At 53.7% G+C, this 26873-nt stretch overlaps 5 protein-coding genes across 5 annotated transcripts; 3 read left to right on the forward strand and 2 right to left on the reverse strand.

Annotated features, from left to right (window-relative positions):
- Positions 1-842: 842 nt before the first annotated feature.
- Positions 843-2482, reverse strand: ColSpa_03262 (GPI-anchored wall transfer protein 1; the record flags this gene model as incomplete). Its single annotated transcript, XM_049269474.1, has 2 exons — positions 843-2183; positions 2375-2482. 2 exons carry the CDS (start codon positions 2480-2482, stop codon positions 843-845), a joined length of 1449 nt encoding a protein of 482 aa, XP_049125431.1.
- Positions 2483-5554: 3072 nt separating this feature from the next.
- On the forward strand, positions 5555-5899 carry ColSpa_03263 (uncharacterized protein; the record flags this gene model as incomplete). Its single annotated transcript, XM_049269475.1, has 2 exons — positions 5555-5564; positions 5700-5899. The coding sequence occupies 2 exons, from the start codon at positions 5555-5557 to the stop codon at positions 5897-5899; spliced, it is 210 nt and encodes a 69-aa protein (XP_049125432.1).
- Positions 5900-14074: 8175 nt separating this feature from the next.
- Positions 14075-14399, forward strand: ColSpa_03264 (uncharacterized protein; the record flags this gene model as incomplete). The annotated part of the gene is made up of 2 exons (XM_049269476.1): positions 14075-14158; positions 14232-14399. The coding sequence occupies 2 exons, from the start codon at positions 14075-14077 to the stop codon at positions 14397-14399; spliced, it is 252 nt and encodes an 83-aa protein (XP_049125433.1).
- Positions 14400-20060: 5661 nt separating this feature from the next.
- On the reverse strand, positions 20061-21852 carry ColSpa_03265 (hyaluronan synthase 2; the record flags this gene model as incomplete). The annotated part of the gene is made up of 4 exons (XM_049269477.1): positions 20061-20333; positions 20397-20691; positions 20805-21659; positions 21767-21852. The coding sequence occupies 4 exons, from the start codon at positions 21850-21852 to the stop codon at positions 20061-20063; spliced, it is 1509 nt and encodes a 502-aa protein (XP_049125434.1).
- A 2570-nt stretch (positions 21853-24422) lies between these two features.
- On the forward strand, positions 24423-24689 carry ColSpa_03266 (uncharacterized protein; the record flags this gene model as incomplete). The annotated part of the gene is made up of 1 exon (XM_049269478.1): positions 24423-24689. The coding sequence occupies one exon, from the start codon at positions 24423-24425 to the stop codon at positions 24687-24689; it is 267 nt and encodes an 88-aa protein (XP_049125435.1).
- Between the last annotated feature and the right edge of the window lie 2184 nt (positions 24690-26873).

The raw sequence follows: 26873 nt of genomic DNA on the forward strand, positions 1-26873 counted from the left end.
GCATGCAAACATTTCATCGTCCATGGACCGTATCCGGACATTGTGTCCCTCTGCGGGGCATCTACGTCCGCGCCACAAGGTAGAGGAGACGCACGCACATATAGAGCCGACGCGCTCAACTATGCGAGAGTACGCGGTCTGTGCCATGCGAGATGACGAACGGTGTTCCCGATGAACTGGGCAGGGAACCTGGTCTGCCATTCGTGTTTCCTGGTTGTCCTTAGTCCATCCTTCCCAGTCCTGCCTTGCTTTCTAGAATGATTCCAAACCCGGTGGAGTGGATGGCTTTGTTGGACCGAGCGTTAGACGAATTCGAATGCGATCTTTGGTTCTTTGGAAGAAGCAACGTCGGCCAGGTTTGTGCGGGTGGGATCTTTGTTCATGTCCTGATGAGCTCTCACCGCAGTCGTACAACCGGCATGCAGGCTGATTTGTAAAATCAACATCAGCCTCGGGGACAGTTCCTTTTGCGACGGACGGCCGTCGTACGTGACCAAATGGAAGCTGTTTCCCAACGAGGTACAATTCAGTAACGTATCGCTCCGGATTTGTTGGGGTTAGCATTGAATGTTTGTTGCTGGTACCCAGGTCATCATTCAAGGAGACTGTGCCGTCTGCCCCAAGCGTCGCTGACACGTGAGTCCCAAAACCATGTCCATATTTATGCTATTGCCTTCGAATATGCATGGTTTATGTAGACGATGGGCTCCTGGAGGGCCCTGGGACGCAATACTAGAAACTCTCCCGCTACTGCTCTTTCGTCTTTGTTGACCAGGTGGTCGCGGATCACAAGAATGGGATATCGATTGGCATATACACAGATTTAGATATGTTCAGGTGCTTTACAGCTTGATAGAGATGTTGTACGCATCCAGGCCGAGGGCAATGCCCGTAACGGTTCCGCTGTACCCGATCAGGATGCCCATGGTCGCCAGCGGCCCAACGTGTAGCGTTGGCACCGTCATGTTGACCAGGCCAGTCAGGACGTTGGCAATCAGGAACAGGAATAAGCCATTGCGGTTATACGCGCGGAGGAGCCTGCTTGTGGCTGTCTCGTGGGCCTCCTTCTCCGCCTTTGCATCGGTAGCGTTGTAGGACGCCGGGAAGAAGATAGTATCCACGACCGCATAGGCCAAAAGCTGCGTCGAGTTGAAGGCTGCCGTCCAAAGGACGTAGGGCAGGTTGGCAAGACGACGCGAAACACTCAGGCCGTCGCCATAGCTGTAGCTTGTGGTTAGGAAGAAAAGCCCCGCCCACACGGCAGACCATATCGCCATCGTCAGGAGAAGCGTCTTCCGCTGTGTGGAAGGAGTGCTGTCGCTCTTGGGGTTGATGCTTCGAGGCAGGACGTACATGCCTGTGTCTTGGCCAGCTAGGAAGATGGCCAAGTAGCCGAAGAAGCTGAAGATGCCTTCTCGGTTCTTGGAAAGCAGGTCTAACCTTGGTGCGGTCAGAATGTACGCCTTCAGGTTCGTGCTCTCGAGAGCGACCTGATATAGCACACTGAGAATAATGGCAAGAGCGGCGTAACTGGGTACGATCTTGAGCGCGGACTGGAAGATGGCTACGAAAGGGGGTAGCAAGCCCAGTGTGAAGAAGAAATTCCAGTGTACACCGTACTCGGACACATGCTCGGCGTAGTCGAGACCCTTGACGCTGAGCAGGCGAATGACACCCAGGACAAGTAGCGGTAAAGAATGGCGCATCGAATGCAGCAGCCGCGTCGTCAGGGGTGTAGATTTACCCTCGGCGCGCTCCTTCAAGACGGGCCGAGCAGCAACAACGCCGGCACTGTAGACGAAAGAGCCGACGCCCATGTCCATCAGCGACGTCCCCCAAGTCTCGACTTTGGCGAAGCGGCGGGGGAAGAGACGGAAGTCGACGGCGAGGATGGCGATGCAGGTGATGACCAGCATGCTGCCACGATAGTGCGTCAGGAAAGGTTTGACGGGCAACACCGAGAGCGGCCTCGCAACGGTCCCCGCGGCGCCGGCCTTGGACTTCGCATTGGGGGGTATGGCAGGTTTCTTGCGACGGGCACCAAGGTTGGGAGGGAAAGCGTAGACCAGGGCGGCGGGGGCTAGGAGGAGTGCGCTCAGGAGCAAGGGGAGGAAGCGTAGAGAGTCGTGGAGAGGAGAATGGCGGTGACGTTGAGAAGGTAATCGACGGCAGCTCCAAGCACGCTGTATGGCTTAAAAAAGGATTGGCGGGACTGGAGGATGGACCAAAGTAGGACGGCGACCTAAAGCGGTGGGAAATGTGCATGTTAGCTTGCTTTGTCCTGATGCATGCGCGCGCGTGGGGGTAGGAGGGAGGTCGGGATGAGTATAGGAGGGTAGATCAGGGTTTCTTGATCAAAGAAGTAGTTACGCACGGGAGCGACTGCGGTCACGTAGTTGATCTCGGAAGCGGAGCCGCCGGAGAGGTTGGAGACAAAGTCCTCCTTGAGCTTCTTGTAGCTCGTGCCTGTAGTGTCGGACATGTTTGTGAGGGTGGTTCAAAAGAGTGTGCCAAAGAAGAGAGAGAGAGGGAAGGGGTCTTGGGTTCTGGCAAAAACAAGGGGAGGCTCAAAGCATGGCCTGAGAGAAGATGATGTTTTTGAAGAGCATGAGCGGTTCTTGTGACGACGATCTGAGAAAAGAACAAGTAGCCCGTTGTTGCTCTTCCGATAACGTGGTCTTTCTGAACTTCCGCCTTGCTGCAATTGCAACGTCGTCGGTCGTTCCCGCCAAAAAACGAGTCGATGAATTCTGGCCAGAAGCATGAGGAGGTGGTCCAAGCTCCTAGCTTTTCAGACGGCAGCAGGTCACCATACCATGCCCGAGGGTCCCTTCCTCCATCGAAAACACAGCGAAGGGGTGGGGTGTCATTCAGATTGCCCAATCAGAAGCTCGTATCTCGGCACCGTGAGGACCCACCCCGAGGATAGCTTCGGAGACACGGGGACAGGAAGCTCTACCTGACGGTGGAACCCTCCGTACCCTCCGTCCCCTCAAAGGAGACCCCGGACAGGCTCTGAAGACAGCTGGGAGCCAAGCAACGCCAAAGGCACACACGTCACAGACTTTTACATTCCTGGCGTGTACTCCGGGCACCGTGCCCCTGTTGTTGTCTCATTTCCATTCTCACAGGGAAAACTCACCCATGTCTCTGTCTCTGTCTCTCTCTCCCCGGCATTGCCCCATCTCTCTAGGTAGCTGTTCATTGGTTTGTCAGCTCTTTTTCGCCCCTCCAGGAATCAAGATCAGGAATCCTAATTGCTGCCTGTCATTGTCTTGTTCCACCGTTTCCACCATTCGCCATCACGACCGCACACGTCCAAGACATCCTCCAAGACACAACCGACGCCGTTGATGTTCCGCCTCCGCACTTCGCCTTCGGCCTCACTGCCGCAACTGAAGACAGCATTTCGACACGCTCGAACAGGTCCACGACAGAGAGCTACAGGGCTAAATCCAGTCACCTTGACGAATACAGCCACGCCAAGGCCAATAAGCGCGAGTGTGAGTGTAAGTGCCAGTGCACCCCACAAGCTCCAATAGTGTTGTGTTGCGTTCTTTCTATCTTCATGTCTTGCCTGTCTTCCCGTTCAACCAGGTCCGAACTTGTAAATCCGTTTTTCATTACTCTTCAATAAGAGAGGGCATAAGAGAAATGGCTGTCCTTCTGCGTCGAGCCCAGACGAATGTACACCCAGCCCTCAAGGTATGCTAGGAGATACACCGTATGCAAGGTTGCGCGGTCAGAAACATGACGAATCATGGCACAGACAAGCCGCCTTTCCTTTGTTCTCTTCTGCGGTCCTCTGCAGAAATCCCAAGTTCAAGCCCTCCGTCACCCATGGGTATGCTCTGGCAACCCACACGCATGCCTAGCTCGCCTTCTTTGTTCTCGCGTACAGTGACATGGGCATGCATGTTGGCCGCAACCGCCCATTGTCGCATAAGCGTCGACGACTACATTTCTCATCACACTCCCATCCACCATTTAGCAAACCAAAGGGGAGGAGGGGAGGAGACGCCTGCTAGGCCGTGGCTCATTCTTTTTCACACCCTCCTCTCTGTCGGCGACATCCTGTCGACCCCCTCCTTTTCCTTCTCATTCGCATCTTTAGTCAAGTCCTTTTGTTCTTTGAGAGGCCTGCCGTGTGTACCAATCCTTTCATTTCCCGATCCCGGCAGTTGGCGCAAAAAGTCTTTCTCTTAGGCGCGGAAAAAGCAGGTTGGAAGAATCCAGAGACATCCAGACAAGACAACAAGCCTATCATTCATCTCAATATTAATTACCCTCTTGTCCCTCCCCATCCAGACATAAGAAAGCCCACCTCCCTTGATCAAATCCTTATAGGGCTGCAAACTTTCGCTTCCATCTCCAACATACCATACCTTTTGCTTGGTTGCACATCCCGATCCTTGGGTCCATTCGTTGTTACTCCAAGTTTGGCCTGGCCCCTTATAGTTTCCATAAACCCTTGATAAGAGCCATAGGTTTGTGTGGTGTTCACTTCAATACCACGACTACCATAATGGCCACCCCAGTTGACAACCACCCTCGTCCCAGCCTCCATCCGCTATGGAGCTCTCAATATAACATTGGCGGGTTTCCTCGCTCAGCCGGCAGGCCTTCCGCCCCCAGTTCCTACTTCAGCCCTTCTGATCGTTCACCCAAAAGTCTGCCTACTCCAGTATTCCCATCCAACGATGGGTCCATGAGACAACATGAGCGGGCCATGGTCGACCGTCTCGGCCACAGAATCCGTCAAGCACAACGTGTCGACCTTAGCCCGCCAAAGTCTGCCACTCGGCCACGGCCCCTATCTCCTCTCGCGGAGCATTCGGCTAGCAATGCCAGGCGATACTCGGCCGCCGGACCCATGAGTCCACGCCGGCCGGGGCCTCCACCTTCAGCAGCTCCCATATCACCACCCGCGGCCAGCAACAGAAGACAGACGCTTGCAGCGGAGACACGATCTATGCTTCTCGCCGGCTTGGGCGAAGAAGTACAACGACGACAGTCAGTAGCGGGAGCCAGTTATTTCGCCAGATCAAAAGACGCCGAGAAGCGTCTTCATCTCGAACAACTCAGAGCTTGGGGTCACGTTTATCTTGGAGATGCCAAAACCTCCGACGTCTTTGTCCAAGCAGTGGCCCTCCGACGGCAGTCTGATGCCAGCACGAACTCGGACAACTCGACTGGCGACTCATCACCCCCAAGCATGCCACCTACACCGACGACACCATCCCACCAGACGGCAATTCGTGCTCGCGTACGTCCTCGCGCCCTGGAACGCAAGCCGTTTCTCATCCAGCGCACCTTCGACATTGAGCAGTTGCGCTCCACTGTCCCAGACCCGTTGCCAAGCTCTATCCCGGTAGACCAGAGGCGGCGGCCTTCTCTGCAATCTCTGAAGACCTCACCTCTACCAAAGATCTCATCGCCTCGGCCAAGCGCCGCACGAAGGAGGTCTAGCAGTGCAGCACTCAACCCACTCCCTTACAGCCGCGGGCTAAAATCTGGAGATGCCCGAGTGGCCCCGTCGCGAGGCGCTACCACTATGCCAATTCGTAAGTAATGTCTCACCTAAGTTTATCCCGAACGGACGTTTGCGGACTTGGACCTTTCTGGCCGTAGCCTCCAAGGCCGGCCTTCTCCTTTCCCGGCAGCACAGAGACCAAGGCTAACACCCAACCCATCCACAGATCTCCAGTACGCCCGATCCTCACTCCCAGTGTTGGCAGCTCTCATTGTTTCTGGTCATATTACGGCGGGCGACGTTATCGATCTGCCACTTCCCCATCCCGAGGTCTGGCCCAACACCGTCGCCTATGTGTATACAGGACAAGGAGAGGTGACGGATGCGGTGAGGGAAAACATCCTATACCTTGCTGGAAAGGTTTAACGCGCATGACGGTCTTTTCTCCATCTTCTTTCACGACTTATGACTCTTCTTCCTTTTTGCTCTTTCATCCTTCCACCTTCTCTTCACGAATGCGGCATTCTGTAAACCCTTTTCATAGTCAGCAATGATCACGCGGAAATGGAGATGTAGCGATTGTGGAGGCCGTTTCTCTTCCTTTGCCAAAGTCCCCCCCTCCTCTTCCTCCTGTGTCCGCCTCATCTGCACAGGAGGACATCCTCTTTACTTGTATTGCCTTGCCTTGCATCATGAGACATGTAATCTAATTCTTCATAAAAACAAAAAAAGTACTATACTGTCCTAGTCTCATCAAGACCAATGGGCCCCCAAGAGCAGGCCCCTAAGATATTGCCCGCAAACACCCGTGCTTGCTTACAGCGTGTTCATCTACGTGATCGATCGCCCAGAACAGGGCTTGCTATGGCCACGAGCTGCAGGCAGGCAGCCACACTCTATCGATACCGCCTTTTCCTCCCATCTTCTTGGTCTTGCTGTCGTTGACAGATGCGGGGCTTTACGTCCCGCCGTCCAATAAGGGAAGAAGGGCGAGGCGGCTTGGCATGGCACAGCTGTGGCCTATGCGTTCCGCAAACGTGGTGTGGAGATGCGCGCCCCCCAACGTACGATGGCCCACGAGGTGGGAGGGCACTTTCTTACACTTCTTTTATCTTTATTCATGACGTTCTTGGAAAATACTTTGAAGATTCCTCCTTGTCGAAAGGATTCCCTCCGCGGACCTGTATGGTGGAGGTGGTGGGCTCTGGCCGAAGATCTACGTTTTTTTGGACAAGAACGAGGTCTCGCCTTTACTCGCCTAGGTGGACGTTTTCATGTCTTCGCCTCCCCGTCCCCGTCGTGTCTTTTACAGCGTTGTTGCTCTATCCTTCGACTATTTTCCCTCCACGACGTTGATAACCCCACGCCCCCGTTGCCAAACTCGAAAACGATTGTCGATCTCGGTCGACGTCGTGGCTTTCCGGGTCGGCAGTGCCTTTGACAACTGTTGCGACTCCGTCCGAAAGAGGGTTTTCCTGCTCAAGTATGACCACGAGATACCCGCAGAAGATGTGGTGATCTCTCTCTTGTGAGCTGAGTCTCTGTTCTGTACGGACAAAGGGCGACAGGCGCCTCCTCATCTATATTCCGTCGGGTTCAGACATCCTACACAAAGCACCCTGCGCTATTAGGTCACCGTATGCCACCCTCTTTTTCGTACGCTTACCCGAAACCACCCATCCTCGGGCCGTGAGGCCTTGGGATCTCGGTCAACCGTCAGATCCTTCGGCAAGAATTCTTTTTGGGTATTCGGGCTTTTCAATGACGTGGTGGTTGTGATGTGTTGCCGCGTTCAGACCAGGGTGTTTCTCCCTATTTCTGTCTCTCACACACGTTGTCGGAAAGGCTATCGGGAGGACGCGTGTTCTTCCCCCTTATTCCAATTGCGGTGTGCTACCAGAATGGAGATTCCGGAAATGCTTCCAGTCCCGGTTGGAGGTCGGTGGGAGTGTGGTCTGATGCTTCTGACTAAAGAGTGTGGAGATGACCGTCTCCGTCTTGGAGGGCCCGGTTATCTCGGGCGCTAGAGTGCCGTGCTCCGTCCTTCCGGGCAGTCGGCGTGGCGAACTTCAAACCACTGCACTTGCTGCCGCATTGCATGCAAAGAAACTCCAGGGCTGGGATTTGTGCCATTGAGGGCTTGACGAACAGATGGAGGAGACACACCTCTGCGCCCAGTTTCGTTCACCTCCGAATGCACTCCAGCTGCAAATGGCGCGGGCCATGCACTGTTTGCCGGTTGATGTTGCTTCTCGGTGGTTTTCCAGAAAGGTCTTTGTTTATGAGGATGAGAGCAAGCTCCTTACTCAATTGCTAACAGCGCCATATATTGAAATCACCATGTTAAGGCTCAGCATGGCAACGGACTCTATGTTACTAAAGCTGAGCTTGGGGCTGTAAATCGGAACCGCGTATCTATAAATCGACCACCTTGTACTGTCATAACGAGGACACTGACACTGGAAACTACCTCCAGGCACTCGGATTGTTCCTTAAGGCTTGCCATCCTTCATCCGACGACACTGATATACTGACTTCCAGATAAGATTAGCCGAGATAGTTGACACAATAACGTAAGACAAGGTTATCAAGGGGGTAGGGTGATTCTCTCGTGATTCTGTAGGCCCCTAATAGCTTTTTCCATCTCCTCGTGGGCCATAAGTAAACATTGAGATACCCGGCGGCACACGGTATTGGTATGAAACCCATGAAAGCTTCAACAGCGTCTGGCTTAAAAAAAGAAAATAAAAGATACCCGTTCGCCGGCAATGCTTCCATCAAGTAAGACCATTCGGGTTGATAGTAAGCATCGAAAGAATTTGAGGTCCGACTTTGACGTCCGAAAGAGACACAGGTAATGGGAGTAAATCGGGGGATTTTGTGTTTTTAACCAAGCTACAAATATGGACGAATATTGAGATTTGCCTCCTTTCCGAATCATCATATTATGTATCTCTCTTCTTCATCTCCGAGCTTGGGCTTTTCTCTTTGATGTCTTTCTGGACCGATCTCACTTTGGAAGTATTGTCATCGTTTTCATCATTGCCTTTGTTGAACTGAGGGCATGGGTAGTACAGCTGACCCAAAGCATTGATAACCGCATATGCATTGTTAATCGACTTGACGGTAAACCAAGAAATAAACGTTTTTCGATAATTAGATTTCTGTTTTCCCCTGTCACTTACAGTAAGATCTTGGTGTTCCCTCCCAATTCTGACGGAACGGACTGGCATCCCAGCATGCTAAAATACATTCGTATACATGGTTGACCGGGCACGAGTCAATAATCACTATCACCGCTATATTCCTTTTTGAACGGGGCGTCGGATCAGTCAACATTGGGTCGCGTTCTGTCGCCCGTCTGTTTCACTCTTTTTTCGCGGTGGCGCCTGAGAAGACGAGGAACACGAACCACCACATCACGGCCCGCTGCGATGGAAGTCTCAACAGCCCCTTTTCAGACCTGCGGTTATAGGGGTCCATCCCAGGATCCTCAATGTTTCACCATGGACAAAGTCGGAAAGCAGTGAGCAGTCAGCTTGGCTGTACAATTAGTTGCCAGCAGGTTTCTCCAGTCATTGTTCTATACTCATAACATAGGGCAATCGATTCTGGCTGTATCCACGCATTCTACCCTATTAGAATAGCCAAAGAATGGCTCAACTACATCGTGTTGATGCAAGCCTGCAAGGCGTAGTCTCTCCGTTATGTACAAGTAGTCAATTATATACTCACGGCAAACAGCCGTGTGATATGACGGAGGGACGTAGCCTAGAAGATGAGGGTGTTTGTTCCGGAATCATCAGTTTGGTGTACAACATGCACCAACCTTTCTCGTTGACAAAAGTCGTGCGAGCCATATGCATGCCAAGCTTCATCTCAAGAGGCAAAGACGAAGATGGCGAACGAAACCTGCTGGACAAGGCAACGCATCAGAGCCGAAAATCACAGCTCACGGACTTCACATGCCCAGAGACGTAGCCTTGCAACGTCAAACACTACGGCATTTCGATATCAACTGCTTGTCTTGTTACCTGCGATACGCAGATTCGCACAAAGTCAAAGGTGTCTAGACTCATCGCCAACCAGGAAACCCCGACCAGCGTTCAGAACAGTAGCAGACCAAGTATTGGAACAGATAGAACCTGGCCGCGCAGCAGTCAAAAACTTTCGTGTCTACGTAACGGTACAAGACCCCTCTCGGAGCGATGATATATTGCTATCAGTCACCCATCACTTATCACGACACAACCCGCATCAGTGTCACCGAGAACTCTGCTGAACCCTTCTACACCATCGTAAGCAACCAGGTCGTATCGCCCAGAGTGGGCGTTGATTCGCCAGAGGAAATCGACTCAATCTGCTTTAGAGCTTTAGAGCTTCAGAGCGCAGTATGCCGCAATCCACGGACCGGTACATGGTAAATCTAGGGTTGGCTACTGACTGACCGGGAACGCTTCCCAAGTACGCATAACCATCAAACAGGCGGAATATGCCGTGCTCGTCATCCCAGAAACGCGGACCTGGATACCTGCGGCACAAGGATCTCGTTCGTCCGCCGCCATCCTCAAGAATGCGCCGTATTGAGGAGAGGTATCCCTCCTCTGCATGTTCCCTGGCGTGTGGTGATGTCAGTTGTGCACCTCGACGACACCGAAAACTTAGACAGAGGTTCACGAACCGGACGACACACTAACGCCGATATCGTGCAGAACCGAGTAGAGGAGAAAAAAACGCTACGTCAAATTATGCTTGACCTTCCTTGGACAGGCTTCGCCACAGTGTCTCCCGGAATTCACATGCATCTTGAGCGCACCCATAGTGCCATTGAGGCATTTTGTTTGTTGGCCACTCCAAGATAAGCAGGCAGGCCTTCCGTTAAGAAAGCTGCGTTGCAACCCTCATGGGAATCGGCCCAGCTTCTTACCGACATTGCGCCTTGGTAGCCGAGCCCGCCATGTACGGCCGGTTACTGCAAGCCTTGCTTGAAGCCATGCAGTCGGGGCAAGCCATGGCATGGAGCTCTAGCACACCTGCCGTCGTAGCGAATTAGCCTGCATATTCAAACACCCGTTCCAATCAAGAAATTCAAGCCTTGCAAAGATACAAAAACTCGCCCAATGGTCCATGTCAGAGAGAAAAGCATGTGAAGGATCAACAGCGGCTCAACTCACCAACAAGAGACAGTTCATTCCCCACGTTCCAGCCCCCATCACCGAATATTTTCCCCTACCCCGCCATCTCCTCCCTTTTGCGGGGAAGGAGATCGAGAAGGTCGAGAAAGCAACCACGCTACAACTGACCGTTGATTAGGCATTGCTTCCAGAAACATATCCAGTCTTCTCCTTCCTATTGCCGACGGCGATTGAATGCCTTGCGTTTGCCTCCCACCCATTTCCCATGTCGTGCAACCAAAGCACATGCCATTTCGACGAGGCAAGACGGAAGAGTAAATTTTTTAACAACATCCATGCCCAATTGCCTTCCCAAGCGTACAGTAAGACTAGCAGCGGCGGCAAGCCACAAAAGCCTGTATGTTTGCCGTTCTTTCTTTCGCCTTGCCCTGCTCGTGCGTCGGATACATTTAGCGCAGCCGTCACATCATGTACATGCCTATATCATCCTGTCTAAACCATGGCGCCGTCTAAGATCAAGGGTCCGAAGGCAGCAACGCTGCTGTCCCATTACCAAGAGCAGTACAGAGTAGAAATGTCATTGTCAATGGTTACCCCATTTGCGGAAATGGCATCACCAGGAATGCGTCGCGACGATGCTGCTGCATTGTGATCAAATCACGGACTCCCTGTAGCATCGTGTGTCTGTCAGTCATTTGGTTCTTGGAAGTCATTCTGAGATTGGTCCAGTACAAGGTAATCGCAGGTCTCCAGACTGATCTTTTGCACACAGGAAAAGGTGTGTGAGGTCGCGGGACCACCAGCATGTGAGAGTCAACGCGCGCGAGCCTCGATCCACAAGATGTTGCCTCGCCTACGAATCAAAAGACCTGCTCGCCATCAGTTCACCAAAATCCAAGACAAAGCAAGGCAGCTCAGTGCTCGTGACGATACTGATCTGGAGAGCAGTCTCACCTTACATCCACAGGCATAAGTGTATTAGCACTTGTTCCTGATTGCCCCTCCTTTTGATCCGACCATCGATCCACTCAAGCCTGCTTCTTGTGCCTCACCATCTTGAAGAAGTCCGAATGTGGTGGACACAGTCCAAAGGCCCTAGAGCTGGTCCTGCAAGAAATCCTGCATCATGTACCCCCAGACCTTACCTGGCTTCTTTGCGAGCTCGCCGCGGACAGCTACGCATCCGTTGCCTCCCTTTCGCGGGGCAGCAGGGAAGTAGAACCTCGTCATGCGAGGTTAGACAACCACCCCGACCACTACTAGCTCGTCCGTGGTAGAGGGGAGTCGTACACTAGGAGGCCGTGCTCCATCGTTTGCTCCCTTGGTTGATAGACTCGCTCCAGGGGGGTTGAGAAGCCCGCAGCTGGAGCGGTGGGGGCGTGATCCCATCATCCGCCTGCGGACTAACAGGGTCCTGTCAGTCAACCGGCGGCAGGCCATTCTTTCGTCAATTCTTCAGCGCTTGTCAATTCCGCTCTTCGGCCAGGCCTCGGCCGGTCCTTGTCTTTAGTGGAGAGTTTATTGGGGGCCTGTTTGTTCAATGACCCTCGTTCCTTGGTGCGGATCGAAGAGCCCGTTCGTTTTGCTTCAATTAACCCCTCAGCAAAAAAACGAATAGAAAATAAAAATAATAAGCGGCGCACGCCGCAGCCGCGATGAAAATCGGCACCAGCGCGCTGATGGCTCGCTCGGATCACGATGGGGCCATGGCATCGAGCGCCAACAACGACTTTCGCTTCTCGAGGTAAAACAGCCCATTGCTTTACAAGTTGAGACTCAGTTATAAGTCGTGAGGAAAAGGCTGAAACCTTCTCTGGCCCCCATTACCAGCGAAGACGATTGGGATGTTTCCATCAACTGTGGATATTCTTCTGAAACGGGTGTGAGCATTCGGCATGGGTCTCCGAATGGTGGCCTCTTTTTCTTTCTTTTTCTCCTAGGGAGGCTCCCGTCTAAATGTTTACAACCGTTGATCCTTCAGCCTAGAGGATTTGCGTGGGGGGCTGATACCAACATCAACGCCTTTTTGTCAAAATCACACGAATAGTGGCGAGATAAGACAGGTTGAAGACGCGCTCTAGGTAACTAATGATGAGCGCAGGCGCCCGTCTGCAACTTGTTTTCCGGTTCTGATAAGCTTGTTGAGTTTTACTCACCATCTCACAAATTCCTGCCCCGAAATAGGCAACTTCTGGTTGTCAACTGGGTGAGGCATTGGCCTGTCTCACGCGCAGCAGCTGCATGCTCCAGCGTCGAGGTGGAACAACCTTGGCGTCGACGGCACGGAGGCAGCGCCAACATTGCAGGGTGATTCTCGGGGCATTTCCTGAATCAGAATCTGAGGGGTACATCGTGAGTACTGGGCTTGTCCCCTGAATAGGATAGGTCTTCGTTGTTGGCAGGGGCCCTGGGCATCCTCCGTCGACGGACGGACACTCCACGTCTTCTTTAGTATAGCGTGCAGACAGCCAGTGATAGCGACTACCAAAGACCCATCCAGTTATCATGCAGCCGATGACCAAACAATCAAACAGGCTGAGTCAATGGGCCAAGGACAAGTCAGCGCCGTGTGCCACATCTTCCCTAAGTTTGTTGTACTCTTGTGCATGCGATACTGGGTCTCGCGAAAAGCTTGCAGTAGGTGCAATCGTTTAAAGGCTCCAGGTCGCGTTGTAGTTTCGATGCAAGCAAGACAATCAAGTCGTCGTCATTTTTTAAACGCCATTGGAGGAGGCCGGACGATCCGGCCAAAGAGTCTTTTCTTCTTCGTATGGTATCGTCCAGTTGGTTAAACACCCTTGCGGCGACATGATATTCTTCAACGGCTTATGAAGGCCGAAGATGTTTGTGTGGGTCGAAGGATTGCTGACGACCACTTGAGGGTCGGGTTATCTTTGCCATTGTTGGTTGCGAGCCTTTCGAACCTGCATGGTTATGTGAGTCGAGGGTGCAGCGAACCAAGAAGAGCGAGTAGACTTCCCCTCTTAGACCGGGATATTTTCGAGATGCAGCTCTGCCAATTCTTCTCGTTTCTTGGTTGTCGTGGCTGTTGTTCTCCATAAATCTTTCGTTGGCAGGCACATGGACCCCCCCTGGTTGTTGAAGAAGAGCTGGCCCGTTCGATGTCGTGATGGAATGATGCTATCCTGCGGGGTTGGCTAGGCATAGAGGGGACAACCCACAAACAAATCTCCATCCACCCCCTCCTCCCAACCAGGGTCCCTCGAATCGACGCGAGAGCGGGAAGATCGTGAGCCTGTCCATCCGGGCTTGCGACGGACAGAGTTTGCGGAGAGCAGATTGCTAACAGGCAGGTGTGGCATAGCGTACGACACTACAGGCGCGAGACACGGCCTGGATCGCGCGAGGTGCTTCCCCGGCGGATCTCGGGTTGCGAGCATGAACGGTTGCGATGCAAGTTGATGTCAACCATTTGCTGTGCAGCCGCAGATCGTAGTGTTGCAAGATGGACCCTGGCACGAGGAAACAGGCCATCTGTCCATACATGATGTTGCCGGGTGCAGCGCTGGAGACGTCCAGAGCAAAGCAAGTGCGAGAGAGGCTATGGTTTATCAGGAATGATGGTTTTGCTGAGCACAAGCATACCCCGTACGATGTTATAGTATCCGATTCTGCCCGTGGACTCCGTACACATTGTCGGCCAGACGGGACAGGTGGGCGGCGCGAAGACGACGCTGGTCCACTTGATCAAGCCGGCTCCACCGAGCTTCGGCCATGATCAGCCTCCATGCTCTAAGCGTGCGGAGGATCGTGACGAGGGTCAGGGCTAGGGTTTCGAGATGGAGTTGGAGTTCAAGCCGAAGATGGTGTTGGGCATGGAGCTGATGACCTGAGGTTCATGTGGCTACCCGTGCATGGTCAAGAGTAGCGTTGCTTAAGATGGGACCCAGCCAGCCGCCGGAGTGTGATGATCTAGTTACAACGCAGTCGAGAGGCGCTCCACAGCAGACGAGGTGTGGCCGAGGTGAGATGAGGTGAGGCAAGGTGTGGGCGTGCCGAGTCGAAGGGATCTGGTTAGGCTTTGGCGAGCAACCAGCAAGATCCAATAGCATTGCAACCTCGTAAATGCAGAGCCGCCCCGTCATCCATGTCGCAGGCCGTCTGTGTTGAACAACAGCGCAGGCGAGCGTCTTCGGCGAATGTCATTTTTGGCTGGTAGAAGCTGACAAGAAGCACAAGACGGGCGTATGGAAGGCTCCCTCCACGCAGGAGCTTTGGGCGTACGCCGGATCGTTGTTGGATGAAATGGCGAAGATGGAGTTGAGCGAAGACGCCAAATATCCGGAACGGACAGTGAAGGGTGGTGGGTGATATCAAGGCGTAAAGGGGACGGAAGGCTCGTGGTAAGAAGCATGTATGGCGGTACTTGGCAAGTATAACTCGTAAGAGGGATGGTGTGTGGAAAAGAGTACGCACAAAGTCAATGGATGGATATGAATAGGAATGGGATCGTTGGTCGGCCACCCCACCCCACCGTCAGTGATGATGCTGGTTCGCATGGGTGGTGCAGACGCAGGTCCGACAGGATAAGGAAAAGCGCGATGGCTGGCAAGGGTGGGTTGCATCGAGGGTCACCATGTCGTCTTGGCCTTTGTCGCTCATACATACAACGGAAATATGCAAGAGAAAGAGAGGTGCTTGTCCGATGCCCCGAAAGAGAAACCAGTTTGCAGCAGAGACATGGACATAGGCAGAGGATAAGGGCGTCCAATGTGGCATGATGTGGTGGTGAGCAGTCAACTTTGTTGAGGCAGGAAAAAGCTGAGATATGACTGTCGGTGGAGAGGGGTTGCGCGTTTCGATTTACGCGGACGATTGTGTTTTTTTGTTGTTTTTATTTTCGTTTTTATTTTCGTTTCTACTTGACTTGGTAAGTACTGAACATGCTGCGTTTGCATCTCTGTGTCCGTCTCCGTTCCTCCCCTCTGTCTGTGCGGCGGACAGCGGACGGGATGTCGACATGATGAAGTCTGTGGTTTTGTTCCCGTTTCGCCTTTGAGATGAGATCTTAGGTTCGGTGGTTGGTGGGCGAGAACAGACGACGAGACGTGCCAAGCATGCTACCTAGTGTGTAGGTAGGCAGGTCCTGGTCGAGGGAGAGAAACACAAGTAAAAAAGAGGGAAAAGGAGGGGTAGAAAAGGTACATGGCCAGTTCGTGGAGATACAGCGGCCGCCTGTGCGTCGATGAAAAGGCAAGTACCTCTTGTGTCCCCTCCATTCCTGCCCCGCCCTGCTCCCCATTCAGGTCCGCGCTTCCCCACCAAAAATGACTTCCAAAATGGCAAGTACCTTCCTTAGCTTACGGACAACTTCCTTTCCTTGAGGCGCCTGCTCTTGCCGTTCCCTGTCCTCTCCAAAGGTCCTCTGTATCAAGGAAGGTGCATTTGTTCAAACCATGTCCCGCAACTGCCTGTCCTCAGACAGTCAAGTAGACATACCTTAGTACATAGTTCAACTCGAGATGAGTCCACCGACTGCGCGCCACTTCCTGAAAAGGCAGGCAAGTAGGCCGAGGCAGCTGCTCAGCTCAGCGATGCCGAGCGCAGTCAGGTACGTTGAGTCGCCGCAAGTAGCACGGAGCCGTTTGCCGTCTGCAAATGAGCAGACGGGTTGCTCTGGCCGCACCTCAGTCCAAGAGCCACCCCAGATCGTCGCGGGCATCTGTATTCCACCCACCACCTAAAACTCGACGGTGCGGAAGACGTTCCTTGCAACCTCCCGCCCACAATCACAATTGGTAGTCGGCTTGGAAAGACGACTGTGCATGCCGCAACATGTCACGGCCGTGCGCGCGCAGGGTGGGACCCCCCTCGCTCCATCGAGCCTCCAGCCCGCCATACCATGCCATGCCTTGCCAATGGCGGCGGCAGCTTATCGTCGCACGTCCATTTCCTCTTCCTGCCTCTGCTACCGAGAACCGCCATGCTAGACACGACACTAGACGCCAAAGAGGCTAACGAATCGTCCCATCATCATCACCGTCGGATCTAGACTTTCCCTCGCGCTGTCGGCGCTTGTCGCCTGCCATCGCAAGGCCCGTTCACCCGATGCTCTCCGTCCTTGACTCTCAGCCTAATCCGCGCCGCTTCTCGCGGGTCTTGACCCAGTGACGGATCTGAAGGAAACGGCTCGCCGCCGCCATCGGTTTGCAAGCCCGGAGCATTCCCGGGCGCCCTTCCACGGACTCTTGGTCGCCGTCATACCCAATGCGTCTTGACTCGTGCCGTCGCATTGGTTCGCTCGCCGTCACCTCACGCTGGAGAGAGTGGCGCCATCACTGCGGGAAGAAGTACCGGCGGGCCAACAAGACTCTCCATTCCCAAAATCTTTGTCAAAGAGTTTTTTTTTCTCTTATTGCACCATGCATTCGCACAAGTCATTCGTTGGATCCAATTCTTATCCCTCATTGGCCCAACGCCGCTCGTCGTCACTTTTCACTTTGCATACCGGTTGGACAAGAGACCTACCTACGTATGGGTACTGCAGCTTGAATCAACATGTTGCAGCAGTCGTTGCAAACTGCCTAGGAACATTCAATTTCGCTGTCCAAATCCATGCGAATAACACAGCTCTCGCAACTGCCGATTTATACCATTACGACACCACTATACTTCTGTGTCCAGCACTCTGCAGCCCTCCGACTCGATCCACAAGTGCCCAACATCTGTAACCACTGGTGGCGTCTCACCATGTCGGCTTCTGTCATATTCGGCATTCCGACGCTGTCAGACACTTGAGCACGAGTTGGTGAGTGCTTTTCTGACCATCTCCACATCATCCCTACTCCTTCTTCCAATATTAGGCAGTTTTGAAGCCTCGAGGGACGTGTCTCATGTCGTGCGTCTCTGCATCTTACAGCCCCCATCCCAAGGTGAGAATGTCTAGCATATACTGCTTCGCGCCCCATATATGAGGAGTCCAGAACAAAGATCCATCGTAATCTCGTCCAGTGCGAAACACCATGAGATCCTGGTACAGGCTCATCTATGTCATCGAGGACACTCTTTTTGACCACTTGCAGCACCGACAAGGCCAGGGGTTCGAAAGGAAGGGAGGGGGAGGGGCAACCAACCAGGCTTTGTGTCAAGCATGGGAGACACAAGGGTGGGCTGCTAGATAACGTAAACAAGGCCACAGGACATGATCTCCCAGCCCATCCAAGAGGCTGTCAACCTCAGCTGTTGACCTCGCAGCTCGAGTCCGAACACTCTGATTGGGTCCTGAGACATGGCCATTTGATCTTACCCATCCACCCATCACGACTCAACCTTACGCTCCGGGGGGGGGGCCAACCACTGGTACGCGTCGGAGATCTTGCGACATCGCCTCTTTGACGTTCGGGATTTCCACAACCCTTCTTCCTCCGTACATACCCATCTTCGACCCAGAGACTCTGGCCTTGCGGGGTTTTACGCGGCCCCAAGCCATCACCTGCCTCGTTGCCTCCGTTGAGTGTGGAGACCTCGAGTATCTTAGTCCATCCTGCTAGTCGTCCTGATCGAGCCAAGTCTCGAACCGTTCGATGGACTAGTAGGGATGTAGGGTGTAGGCTAGGTGGTGACGGTGGGTGTGAGATCGTACTCTCTCACTCCGACGACGACGACGGCAACGATGGACACCACCAGTACAGAATCGTACGCACCCATACATCCCCTCACGAGGCTCATGGACCCCTCTTGCCCACCAGCCCGCCCGGAGTGAGACGAGAGGGGCGTGTGCAACGAAGCAGAAGAATACCTACCACGGCAGCACATGAACATTGTCTAAAGCTTGGGATGGGCAAGGAAGTACCACCACCACAGCGACAAGAGACAGAACCACCCGCTCTGGTCTTCTCAGCCGACAATTCTAGGCTTTGCAATACGGCAACCCACGGCGAAGATAACGCCGAACGCACCACTCTTTGCCTCCTCCCAGAGCCGCGTGCCTGCCGCCGGCCTGCCTGGTACTTTTCTTCCCAGCCACTCCCCTCTAGAGGAACCCCTCCAAATCCAGGCGGGGGAGGACGTCATGTAAGACAAAGCACCACACATGCGCACACGCACGCCAACGAAGCCGCTGCGATGACTGTTTAGACGAGGCGCATGAACATGGCACAGCCTCTCTTTTCCTCATCACCTCCAAATTCCAAAGAAGAATCCAAAGACGTCCGTCCGGCCCAGCCAGCCAGCCGGAGAATTAGTGACAGCATGACTCCTTCGCATACCTTGGCCCTGTCGTGTAACCGGGGCACCAGGCCGTCGAAAGTGAGGAGCACACGCACAGGGCAGTGTCAGATATCGCGGGTTCCCCGGAAACCGTTTTATTGGGGGCCAACGTCGATGGGATACGAGAACGCAGGTCAGTCACCTGCCGTGTAACGAACAGGCCACGCGCTCGTGTGTGTGCTGCTTGCTTGCTTGCTGCTTGTTTCTTCTTTCCATGGGAACCCTCCCTTTCCTCCTTCCCCCCGGCGATCGAACTAGTCGATCCCCCAGTTCGTCAAGACGCAGGACCGTTGGATTCCCATTGGCTCGGTAACTGCTTTCTTATTTCGTGAAGATATCCTGCAGCCTGCCACTGCGAGCATTCAGGATCTGCAACCCACAAAATTCATGGCAGTTTTTCCAGACATGGATTTCTCAGCATCACGAGTAAGATGGTGGGTTTCGTGGGAAATATGCTTTCTTTTCTCCAGTCTATGGAAAGCCCGTTTTCTTTGACTCTGAGTGGAAAAAACATGAAATAGTGGTAAAGACCAACTGTCTAATGCTGCGGTTCCCCCCCATCTCTCTTCCACCAATGTCTCGCAATGGTTCAAAAATAGAATGCCGCCGCTCTTTGGGGTTATCATGTTGAGAATCATACAAAAAAAAAGCTTGCCTGCCCGCCGCGCGATGCCCCTCCCGACTGTTCTTTTTTTCTCGCGAACAAGAAGGAAAAGGATAAATCACAAAAGGCCAAACGATCCACCATCCCCATTTTGGTTTTTTCTTGCATAGGAAAAAAGGATAAAAACGGCCGAAATCCAGGAAAGGAAAACGTATCCCTGGAGGCAGATGACCAACCCGCTCTTTCCTCCTCGCCCATGATGTTGGTTTGATGCCATTGATGATTATGATCCGACACACACATGTTTGTTGTGCTGTGGTTCCGTTTCCCGTATGCGATCGATCGTGTATCCGTCGTAAGAAGGAGTAAAGAACAACAGCAAAACTTTTTCTCGCCTCAAAATCCGTTTTGGTTGGTTTTCTTTTCCGGGGGAAGAAAGTCGAAAAAAAAAGAAGACGATGGTTGTAGCCGAAAACGTTGGCTGACAACCAAACAAAATTCCTGCTTCTCCCTTTCCAGGGGAAGGGAAGGGTGCCACCCGGCCAGAGTTCTGTTTCACCTCTGGCAATAACCCATTCGTCGCAATTTCATAATTCGTAAGTTCCGGCCACTCTGGATTCTAATCCGAGGGATGCTCCAGGAGCGAGAAGGTGACGTGCGGAGCCTTGATGTCCTTGGCGGGGAAGGTGTTCATCCGGACAGTCTGAGGTCTGCGCGGCTCGGTGGCGGGGCGGTGCCAGTCGGAGACCTTTTCGGTCATCTGGCGCTCGTGGCGGTAGCGGACGAGGTCCTGACCACCAGGAGGCGTGGTCAGGCTCATGGCTCGCTTAGGACGAGGGGTGAGACGGATGTCGTCGTTGGTGTCACCGTCAGCTCTGCTGCCCCAAGAAGTCTGTAAAAAAGGCGTTAGCTTGACTGGTCTGGAAAGAAGTTAAGCACAACACCAGCCACTCACCATCTTGAGTGTCGACAAGGCATAGAGCTTGATGATGCCGTGAGCATAGCCGAAAATGATGGACACAGGCAGGAAGAGGAGATCGCTAGGGTTGCGACGGAAGAGCCCCATGAGCTTGACGACCTTGGTGAAGCCAAAAACGAAGATGATCTGAGCCCAGAGCGCCTGCTTGCGGCTCTCGATATCCCACTCAGCGGTACCCTTCCACAGAGCCAGGATAATGAGGGGGTCGAAGAGGAAGGCCAAGGAGGTGAAAGTCGCAATGTGGAGAGCGTAGGTGCACCAGGGTTGCTGACTGTATTTGTCATAGGTTAGTATTTTGTGTGCGTGCTAACCAGGTGTGCCAGTGCGGCGTAGGATAAGAGGGGTCGAGATCCCCAAAGTGGGGGAGGGGGGATTAATACTCACGTAAGAACGTATCTCTCTCGGACAAGGCTGGTCCAGTTGCTGCGCCAGTTGCTGCGAGCCCATCGGGAGCACTGGTAAAGGAACTTGGTACTGTTCTCGAGGGTGGTCTCAAGCTCGCACTCCTTCTCGTACTGAATCCAGGTCTTCCACTGGTGGCTGACGAGCCAGCGGGTGACGAAGTTGTCATCGTCGGCATTGAGGATGTACTTGCCCCACTTCTCGGTCTTGAAGCCCTCGAGAAAGTCATGGCTAGAGAGGATCTCGGACCGGTAGGCGCCGGTTCTGCCAGACATGCAGGAGGTGCCGCCATCAATGTTGTGGGTGGCAGAGATCTCAAAGTTGCGTCTCTCGATGTAAGCAGCACCCAGCCAGTTGAAGATGCGAGTGGACAGTGGGCCTTCCCAGACGCGCTTGACTCTCTGGCAAGTGCCGACGCCGCCAATCTTGGGGTCCTCGAAGGGAGCGAGGATCCAGGGCATCAGAGTGGAAGGCCAAGTCACATCGTCATCGGCCATAATGGTGATCTTGGTGGTGACCTTGGGCAACGCCTCACAGACTTGGAGGCGCTTGTTGGCGATTGGGGTAGAGTAAACTTGGACGTTGGGATGAGGGAGGCTTCTAGCGAGCTTCTCCAGGGAAGCGTGCTTCTCAGTGGTGGTGACGAGCATCAGGACGTGGGGGTTGCAGGCGATGATGCTGAGAAGAGAAGGACGAAGCTCCTCGAAGACGTTGTGGATGGTAGGAATGATGACAGTAACGTCGTCGGCAGTGAAAGTCGGCTTGGCGGGGATGGGCTTGGACTTGTACACCCAATGGCTGACACAATTGACAAGCAGACGTGTGTATCGATGAAGCCTGGACCAAGGGCGTTAGACATTGCAAATACGAAACAGTAGAAGACATGTTTCCCTGGGGTAGCAGTGGTGCAAGATGGAACTGCTCGATAAAAAGTTGTGACTTACCAAAGGAAGACGAAGAGGTACATCCAGGCGCTGGGAGACCAGCCAAAGCCGAGATTCGGCCAGAAGAGATTCATGACAGCCGCCATCTTGATGCGCTTCTTCGAGGTGTTTGGGTGGGGGATTTGACGTTCCAAAATAAAGAAATTAAATGGAATCGTGATGTGTTTAGAGTTTGGGAGGTAGAACCAACGAGGTCACAAGCGAGATTTCGCGGGTGAGGTTGGTGGCCGATGAGGAGGGTTGAGAGACAACGTTGACTGTGCAGAAAGACTCTTGCAGGTCCAAGGTGGCAAACGAGTTGCAGGTCCTTAGCGTGCCTTCTCTACTTGTGAAGTGGTCGTCCTGGTGAATTTGGAAGGAGCCGCGTGACTTCCTGCTGTCGTCCTTGATATCTGGTGTTGATTCCAGATAAAGTGGATCGCTTTGGCTGAAGTACGTGAACTTGGCAGCGCAAGAAAAAAAAACCTTTCAGCAGTCTCAAGACGCCACCAAAAAAGGTGAACTAGAAGTGAGAGACCTGGACGACGTCTCCAGAAAGAAAGAAAAACCAAAACTGCTCTTCTATCCTCAAGGTATTACGCTCGTAGGGCAAGAGTAGTATAGGATGGCTGTCGATACTCCCGGAGAACGTGGACTCGACGATGAGGATGTGTCTGTGTGCGTGCGAGTGTGCGTGTATGTCGTCGTGCAGCTTCCAAAGCCTCTCTTTCTCTTTCGCTCTATCCTCAAGTCTCTTCTTCCTGTCTAGAAGGACTCTAACGATCGAGGTAGTAGGTCAGACTGTCAGAGCGCCTTGTCTGCGTCCGTTGTTGTGTGTGGTATCAAAGAGTGACACGGGCAAGAGGGAAGACCAACACCCAGGCCGCGTGTATGGGATGTTGGAAGGGGAGGGTCGAGTAGGGGATCAAACAAAGTATTATACAGCGAGGAAAGACGACAATGGGAACTCAAGCCATTGCGCGGACCAATTGGTCTTTTAAAAAACAACAGTGACCCAAGAGAAGAAGTGATGATGAGGTCGTCCGAGGTGAGAAGAGCAGTCCTGGGGCGAGGGACAAGGATATATACGCAGCCAGATGTGGTGGAGGGTTGGCAGACATGCATGGGTTGTCTAGTTTAGAGATGCGCCCATGCATGGGGACGGTAATGGTGGCTCCATCCAAACAAGGCCAAAAGTACTCGATAGGTATGGATGGGTGGTGTCTGTTGCAATGTAATGGATGTACGAAGGTCTTGCTTGACCTGCCTAAGATTGTGGTGCAAGAAGGCAAGCCGACGGGTCTTGAAGGTACCTCGTCTAGACTGGCACCTACTCGTCCTGTGTGCTTTCTTAGCTACACCACACTCTCGCCGCAGATACACATGCATCACGTTCATCTGTAAGGGTATTGGGGCAGACGAGGGGAGGGGGAGGGGAGGGGATGGGAGGGGTGGTCGGCGGTTGCATCGGGGTGGGAGAGGGGGGGCGTAAGGGGCGTGTGTGCCAGTTGCAGAAAAAAAAGAGGACAAGAGGCAAAGAGGCGTTAAATCGACATCTCTCCTACAGATACCCCGGCCAGGGCCCCAAGAGTACAACGGCGGTACTTGCGCGTACTTGGAGGGGAAGAATCCACCAGCGCAACGCAAGTATCTTTCTCTCTCTGCCTTTCGCCCACTCTTTGCTGCGCTGCCCACCTGCTTGCCTGCCTGCCTCCTAGGCTGCGTCTGCCGCCGCCGTTGCGTCTACACACGCCTGCGTCTGCTGCCTCTTGTCTCTAACATGGGCTGGACTGACGACCGGCTAGGCATGGGCTGGGGGTCTTGTGTGGGTGTGGATGGGGTCCAGAGGCTGGCTTTTGTGGCTCCGTGTTGGGACGACGCTTCTTTAGCAAGCAGTCAGATAGCCCGCCTATGGACATACGACAATCAATCAGTGTCTCCCGTAGACGCATCGCATCGGCCTGGCATCAGCACTTGCGACCAGTAGCGCCGCGATATGTTCTCGCATCGCATCGCATCGTTTCCCATCCCATCTGCTCCCCTCCCTCGGCGAGCTGTGTTTACTGTTGATGTGGAGAGAGAGAGAGAGAGAGAGAGAGAGAGACGGGTTCACAATGGAAATTAAAACAGGCTTGGGGTTCCTCTACCCCGATTCCCTTATTAATCCAACCAAGTTTTATTGAACCGAGACTGGACTCAACCATGGAACACGGTCCGCGGACCACGATAGTCGAGGTCCCTCGAACCTCGACCCTTGGACCGAAACGACACGACAGTAAGCAGTCAGTCAGAGGCGGCTGGAGACACGGATACCAGTCCCTGCTCTCTCCTCTTGCTCCTCTTCTTGGTCCCGTTGCGCTATGCACGGCGACTGGGGAAACGCGAATCACAGGGCGGAGACGATCTGGTGGGGAGGGGAACGAAACGACCGCAGCCTGTGGAGGCTGTATGAGGGCACGGCTTGAAGGACAGCACAGAGAGGGGGGAGGAGGAGCCCAAACCTGAGAGGCGACGAAAAGCGACAAGAGAGGCTAGCACCTTTTTTTTCGTTTTTTGGTTTCTTGCTGGATGGATAATACTTGCGAGAGCCTAGTGTAGCGCGCGAATAACGCCATACCCTGCGCGCACCAGGGAGGGTCTTTTTGCCTTGGTTGGTCGTCGCCCTTCTCCATTCTCCATGGTTGAGCGGCTAGTTGGTGTGGAAAATGGCAGCACGGCGAGATTTGGAGATCCACTGCTCGAGTGGGCAGATTCCATCATTCGTTTGAGTACGACCGGACATCTGCACATCCAGAGACAAAAGGTGGAGAGAGAATCAGAGGCAGGTCCTGGAGGAGCTGCTGGCGACAAGGACCAGGAACAGAGCCCTTCCGTCAGTGGTCTTGCCCTGGAGAGTCACGGCGGACGGACGGCGACAAGGGCTGGCTCGGCGGGAAAAGTCTAGGCGAGGTCGATTGAGCGGCTCGTCGAATTCGAGATGGCTCCGAGGCAGCAAAAGCATGGGAGACGAAGCCGGACGGGAGACAAGAGAATGGGGATCCGATGGCGGTAGCTGCTAATCAATCAGCAGCAGCAACCTGGTGTCCATCAGCAACAGCGACAGTAGCGACAAGGAAGTGAGTGGTACCTCAGCCGCAGGCTCTCATAAAACCGGGAGGGGTAGAATCCTGATAAATTGGAGAATAGCTGCCTCTAGTCACTAGGCATGGAAGGGGGTAGGGAGAAGAAAGACAAGAAAAAAGGTCGGCGCGCAGTCGACACGCACTGACGAGAGACCCTGGCATGGCCTGGGCCGTTGTGTGTACATAGAAAACCCCCCAGTCTTCACATCTGACAAACGGACGGCCGGCGTGGAGTCGAATCGAGCGGATGAACAAGCATTCATTGCTGCTTATTATGGGTACTCGTCACTCGCCAGACCCATTATCAAGCAGAGACCAGACCATACTTGGACAAGCACACGCAGCCAGGCCAGAAGAGGGTCAAGTCTGGCTGCGAATGCTACGGGTTTTGTTGCTCTGGTTCTGCCGCTGCTGGGATTTTGTGAATAGTACCGAGCAAAACTTATCTCTCGGACCTGCAGGTCCCTCGACTGAATCCTTCGCGCATATCGCTCGCTCGTCTTTGCCTCTTTCTTGCCTCTCTCCAGTCACTTCGGCTTACCGTCCCTCTACTCGTCGATTGGTGGTCAACAAAACGAAAAGAGGGTGCATATGTGTGCGTGTACGCAGCACGCCTGGAAGATGGGTGACGCCAGGCTACTTGACTGCTGCTGTCCAGAGCACGGAGGAGTGCCATTGTATGCTCAGATGATTCTGATATCTGATGAGCGGCGCAGGCAAAGGAGTGACTGATGCAGTGCTGTTGCTTCTGCACTCGCATTCTTCAGTCTGACCTGCCACATTGCGACGGCAGGACCGACAGGGTTGACGGTCCATGATGCTCCTGATCCTTGCCCGACTTGGCCGGGGCGGATGCCGTTTTCGTGATGATTACGGCCCCGCGGTTAGTCCTCGCAAAGAGGCGCGAATATTTCCCGTAGCCTGTAGATCGCTTCCATTGGGGTTGAATGAATTGGCCAGACAAAACATGCGTAGGCTGGTACGAGCAAGCGAAGAGCCACTCAGGTCCCCATGCTGCGTTGTCTTGCGCAGTGCGCTGAGTTGCGGAGCGAGCGCTGGGGTGGTGGAGATTACGCAGATGGTCTCCATCAATCATCAAGCTCGCCCACCTCCCTCCTGTCTCAGTCTTGGTGGCCGACGGGGCAGCTGGAAGTTGCTGCTCGCCAGGTTCCGGACCGGATGGGATGCACAGACACTTGTGGCACACCCATCCACGACTTCTCCCGTGCCGGCCGAGAGTGAGCACGCAGCAGGTCCGGGAATCTTTGGTATAAAGCATGTGAGTTGCGTACGGCGGCTGTTTTACGAGAAGAAGTAGCAAAAACATGCCAGAAGGTTGTATGTGCTGCTGCACATGGCTCGTGCCGGCCTCTATCTCGGGGTCCCCTCATTCCCACCTCGCACTAAGTGACCACATCTAGCTGGTCCGTCCTGCAGGCTGCAAGCCATGAAGCCGGCCAACCTGAGAAGAAAACGATTTGTGAACTACCTGCATTCGCGTGAGACAGCGATCAGTCCATCCCACACAGTTTTGGGCCTGACATCAGAAAGCACTTGCATGGTGTCTGTAGGAGCCGACAAGGACGAGGTAGGATGTGGATGGCTAGATTTGGTGTGGTGTGCGACGACGGCATGGGGACGCTGTAGGTCTGTCATGATCTCGATTGAACACGAGCCGAAGAAGGCAAGACGAAGCCTTGCCACATCTGGACGGGAGGACGCCGCGCCTTTTCCCAGAGAAGATGGGTTTCCGTAATAGAATACAGGACGGGCAAACGGATAGGACAGGGTCGGATCGGACGCGCCTTGGTAACATGGAGCGAAGGAAGCTGAATGGACGGAACGGGTGACGTTGAAGATGGCAAGGCGAGGGTGAAGACAAGCTGGAGCTGTGAGAGAGCTGGAGCTGGTGGCTGCCGGATCGGCGGTTCGGCGGCGGCTGCCACACTCAGGTGCGCGAGACGATTGTTTAGGTGATTCGTCTCGCCAATGTGTGTGGTAGTGTG

The sequence above is a fragment of the Colletotrichum spaethianum genome, assembly GCF_022836535.1.
Source record: "Colletotrichum spaethianum MAFF 239500 DNA, contig06, whole genome shotgun sequence".
In the NCBI taxonomy this organism is placed as follows: domain Eukaryota; kingdom Fungi; phylum Ascomycota; class Sordariomycetes; order Glomerellales; family Glomerellaceae; genus Colletotrichum; species Colletotrichum spaethianum.